We start from the raw sequence: 5,308 nt of genomic DNA, 5'->3' as shown, positions 1-5,308 counted from the left end.
GAGGACCTGGCTGAGATCCCTAAGGCTCACTAGTCCAGCTTTGCACTGGAGCAGGGGCCCTGCATAGCTGAGCCAGGTCCTACCGGCCCTGGGGTTCTTTGTGCCTCCTGGCAGCCAGGCAGCACAAGCAGCCCCAAGGCTGGCAGGGCCCGCCTCGGCTCCATGCAGTCCCAGCATGCCAGGCTGGGCCCTGGAGCACAAACTGCAAGGTCCCTGGGCAGTTCGTGCTGCTTGGCCCAGCCCAGCCCAGCCCAGCGTGCAGGGACTGTGAGGAGCCGAACTGCATCCTGTCGGCCCCAGGTGGCTCGTGTTCCCTGGCCTGGCCTGGCGCGTGGGGACCACGCAAAGCCAAGCCAGGCCCTCCTGGCCTTGGAGCTACTTGTGCCGGTGTACCAGGACCCGGTGCAGTGCATGGGAACCGCATGCCATGCCAGCTCCTGTCAGCGTGGGCTGGGCCCCAGGGCCGGCTCCTGCCTCTGCCCCCTGTGCCTGCAGGGGGGTGAGGACCAAATGCAGCCCCATGTGGCTCACTAGTCCAGCCTTGCACTGGAGTGGGTCACAGGGCTTTGGGAGGTGCGGCTCCTGTGCATGCCTCCTGGAGCCGTGCGACCCAGTCTGGTGCAAACCCGGACTGGTGAGCCTCAGGGATCTGGGCTGCAGAGGGGGCACAGGACTTGGCTGGGCCTGGCACATGGTCCCCGCATGCCACACTGGGTCCTGTCACCATGGGGCCAGGACCTGGCTGGGCCTGGCATGCAGTCCCTGCGTGCTGCACTGGGTCTTGCTGCCACAAGACCAGCCCGGCTGGGCAGTAAGAGGAGCCCCAGGGCCAGCAGAACCAGGCTGGGCTCAGCACATGGTCCCCCTGGTGCTGCTGTTAAAGGTTAGTTATGGGCACTGGACAGGGGGCTGGGGCCTTGTCGGGGATAAGGGCTATGGCCCTCTAGGGTGGAGCTGAAACCCTGGGTGGGGGGCCTCCAGGGTGCCTGGGACCCTGGGCAGGGGGGATGGGACCCTGGGGGGTATAGGGGCTGTGGCCCTCCAGGGTGGAGCTGGGACCCTGGGTGGGAAAGGGAATTCCATGTGCTAGGGGGCCTGCACTGTGTGGGAGCCAGGGGACCCACCCCTCTTGAGCAGCCCTCACACAAGTTCCCCCACATCCACTGTGCCCCCAGCAATTGCCCCACTCCTACCCACAGACCAACCCACATCCCTCCACATCCACCCACCTGCCTTCCCCCACACCCCTTATCACTCCCTTTCTACAAACACCACATCCCCCCATCACATACCCATCATGTATGAAGAAAACCAAAAGCACACATCAACACATATAGGTATTTAGAATTTATTTTTTCATTATGATAGATACTGCTTGGCTTCCAAATTGCTTTAACATTGTAAATATACCAATACAGCCTTACCTAACTTATCACTGTCTCTCTCTCTTGATGTGTGTGTATAGAGTGTTTTTTTTTTTGTTTTTGTTTTACATGTGGAAGAACATGGATTTGGGGGTATTTTAAAAAATGGATTTGGGATGCTGCTGCAGCAGTCCAGCTGGCACAAGGGGTAGTATCCCCAGGTATCAATTGACTGGGCCCCAGAAGCTCCAGAGAGCGAGTAGCCCTGAGCTGCTTGCCAGGGCAGCTTTTTATATGGATGGGGCCAGGACACAGCAGCTTTTTATACTGCTGGGGACAGTACAGGTGCTGGCCCTGAGCTCTAGCTCCCCCTGGCTGCAAATCCAGGAGGAGCCAGGCAGGATTATTTTGCCCCAAGTGGTACAATTTGCTTCACACCAAAGTGTATGTCTGAGCACGTGCGTTGAGGCAAAAAGCCCCAGCTCAAATCTGCACTGCTTCTATTTGAGCTGCTGCAAGCACACATGCTTGCATGTGTGGATGTGCCCTTAGAGTTCATAAATAGCTATCCAACCCTGATCCTGGATGCTGAGTACCCAGACCTCCCATTACAGCTAACCAGATCACAGGATCTTAGCCCTACCAGAACCTGACTGAAGGTGAAATCCACTCCACCTGGATAAAGCTCTAGCATTCAGGCATTTTCCAGACAGAGTGAGGAGAGACTGTTGTTTTAAAATATTACCATACCTTCAGATTTTGATATCTGGCCATTTGGAGGGGTGATGGAGCCAAATCCAAGTAGGGATAGGCCATATGTATTTTCTCATTGTTATACTTGTTAAAACATCTATACAAAATAACTTTGTACTGATCCTTTGGCAAATTCACGAGGCCATTATCTGCTCTGCTACCACTGTAACTTTATCAAATATATATATTCTCTCACAAGAAACGTTACATACTTTTTTTTCCTGCACATAATGGAGAAGTCTGATGATCTGTGCTCTAGCTGTGGCATTTTGTAAAGACAGGGTGAATCTACATGTTTGTTAATGCACCCTAATTACAGCACATTTAGTTTAGTACTTGTTTAATGAAGTACTGACTAAATGCACAGTAACTAGATTTACTGTGTAGTAGCACCAGCGCAGTTTTTTTGTGACACTTACTGCACATTATCCTAATAACACTACGCAGTAGGCTGTTAGCATGGTTTTTAACTGCCATGCTACTGCACAGTGTTATTAGGCTAATATGCAGTAAGCATCTCATGTAGATGCACCCACAGAGGATGAATACATAAACTTTTTTCTGAAGAACTGTTTTCTGCTAAATCAGGATGATGATACAGGTTTCTTTAGATGAGATTCCTTTTATTTCAGCTGGAAATATGGGTTGTTATTATGTTTAGAGAATAGTTCATGTTTGAAAAACAAGTAGTTGCCAGTATGTGTGTTGTCACTTAAATGTGCATGAATCAGTTCTTCCTAACTATATTCTCATGTTATTCTTTACAGGTGAAATCTGTGCTTTTAAAATTCATGGGCAGGAAATGCCCTTTGAAGCTGTTGTGCTAAACAAGACATCTGGAGAAGGTCGTCTTCGAGCAAAAAGTCCAATTGACTGTGAACTGCAGAAGGAGTACACATTCATCATCCAGGCTTATGACTGTGGAGCAGGACCTAGCGGAACAAACTGGAAGAAATCTCATAAGTGAGTGACAATGAGGAAAGAAAAGATTGACTGTGGCATATATTTACATTATGATGCAGTTCAGGTTGAAGAGCTTATTTTGATGTTATCAATAAGAAGCAAATGAAAACAAAATACTATCACCAGAATTGAATGCCCATTTTTGGTACCTTTTCTTTATAAACATATGTTACTCTCTCCAGCATCAGTTTGACGTACTTGACTGTGGATTAAGCTGAGCATTTAAATATTTGCAATAGGACTGGTGATTAAATGGACTATAGCATTTCTTTTTTTTTTAACTGTGAAACCAAAATATGTTGTCTCTTGATTCTGCTCATTTCAAATGGTGAAAAAAAATCTTTTTCACGAGGGGAAAATAGCTATCACTGTTGGGTTTTTTGCTGCTTTTCCTGTGTATGCTGCAGCAATTCTTCCTTTGCACTAGGATTTTGTTAGATCCAAGCCTGACTAGGTCAGCACTTGGATAGGAAATCTCCACAAATTCAGCTGCTGCTGGAGGTGGTGTTGAGGGTCAGCAAGCAGCTCTCTTGACTGAATTAATATGGAGCCAGTGTCTCAGCATGCAGTTAAGGACACAATGCTGGGTTTTTTTGGCTGATACTTGTCCTTAAAGATGAAGTATATCTGAGAGGAGAGAGGAAAACTGTCATATCAAGTGTTCAGCCTGATGTCTGATCCATTTAATTAAGCCAGTTATTGCAAGTTTTTGTTTATATAGGCTGCTCAGTAATTTCTTATATTACAGAATATAACCTGGCCTGCACTGTTGTTTATTCTTAAAAAGTAATGGACATTTTAAGCTAAAATCTAGAATGGGGTGGGCAAAATGTGGCCTGCAGGCTAGATCTGGCCTGCCAACTGACTGGATCCAGCCCATGGATTGCCCGGTGGTGCTGTGCCTGGGGCTGAGCCCCAGCCCTACCTTCCCTTGCCGGGGGAGCCCACACCATACTCCTGCCTGCGTCTGCCAGCCTGGGCTCGGACAAGCACATACAGCTTCTGGTGGGGCTGTTCCCAGTGCTGCTCTGCTCTCTTCACCTCCAGCGGGAGCCACCCAACTGAAGTTTCCCCTCTGCTCACCCTCCCTGTGGGCATCAGTGGCAGGAGGACGAGTAACCACTGGAGGCAAGGCGTGCAGAACAGCCCTGCCAGCCTGGGCCCAGCCAGCAGATGCAGCTTCTGGTGGGGCTGTTCCTGATGTGGCTATAGCCAGCCAGGTGCTGCTCTGATCCCCATGCCTCTAGCAGCAGCTATTCTTCTCACTCCTGCCCCTGCTGCATCACTCTAGGCAGGCAGGGAGTGGTAGCTTCATCAGGGTGGCTCTCGCCAGAGGTGAGGGGAGGAGAGCAGCACCTGGCTGATTGCAGTTGCACTGGGAACAGCCCTGCCAGAACCTACGCACTGGCTGGGGCTGTGGCCCCAGGCTGGCAGAGCTGTTCTACTCCCTACACCTCCAGCAGCAGCAACTCTTCTTGCTCCTGCCCTTGCTGCACTACTCCCAGTGTGGGGGGACTCAGCCAGGTGGCTCCTGCCTCACCATGTGGGGCTTTGCTTTTCCCTTCCCACTCAGGGTGGCACAGCAGGGGCAGGGAGGAGGAGCGGGTGCTGGAGGTGAGAGGAGCAGAACAGCCCTGCCAGCCTGGGCTCCAGCACATTCAGCACATTCAGATTCTGGCAGGGCTTTTCCTGATGTGGCTGCAGCCAGCTTGGTGCTGTTCTGTTCCCCGTGTCTCCACTGGTGGCTCCTCCTACCTCTCATGTCCCTGCTGCACCACTCCAGGTAGGTGGGGAAGCTTCAACAGGGTTGCTCCCACTGGAGGCGAGGGGAGCAGAGCAGCACCCGGCTGGGTACAGCTGCATCACAGTGGCTGGGGCTGGGGCTGGGGCTGGGTCAGTGGGTGTGTGCTGGAGTGTGGTGTGGGCTGGAGTGCCGCATGGGCTGCCCCTGGTAAGGCTCAGCCCCATGAAGAGTACCATGGGAGCAGCTGCAGACCACACCACCTAGGCTGGTTCTGCTGCACACACCCCCTGCTTCCCCCTCCCTCCCCTTACCTCTTGCTGGCTCCCCAGACCTAGTGCCCAGGCAGCCTCCCCCCACACATGCACACATACTCTCCCCATGCCTCTCCCCCCACCAGGCAGGGCATACAGGGAGCAGATCACAGATTAGCCTAGTTCCCAGCCCTGAGCTGTCACCACCCTGCAACTGAGCCCCATTATCCCTG

The 5,308-nt window shown here is 52.0% G+C and overlaps 1 protein-coding gene across 1 annotated transcript in view; it reads left to right on the top strand.

Moving 5' to 3' along the window:
* CLSTN2 (calsyntenin 2) overlaps nt 1-5,308 on the top strand; it is a 715,806-nt gene that overhangs the window by 440,447 nt on the left and 270,051 nt on the right. Inside the window, exon 3 of the mRNA XM_019503079.1 lies at nt 2,885-3,080. Within this exon, the coding sequence (XP_019358624.1) occupies nt 2,885-3,080 (196 nt within the window). The remainder of the gene's footprint in view (nt 1-2,884; nt 3,081-5,308) is intronic.

The sequence above is a fragment of the Gavialis gangeticus genome, unplaced genomic scaffold, assembly GCF_001723915.1.
Source record: "Gavialis gangeticus isolate Ggan-Ray unplaced genomic scaffold, GavGan_comp1, whole genome shotgun sequence".
NCBI classification, from domain to species: Eukaryota; Metazoa; Chordata; order Crocodylia; family Gavialidae; genus Gavialis; species Gavialis gangeticus.
Note: the sequence above shows the minus strand (reverse complement) of the source record. Positions and strands in the feature narration are given on the sequence as shown.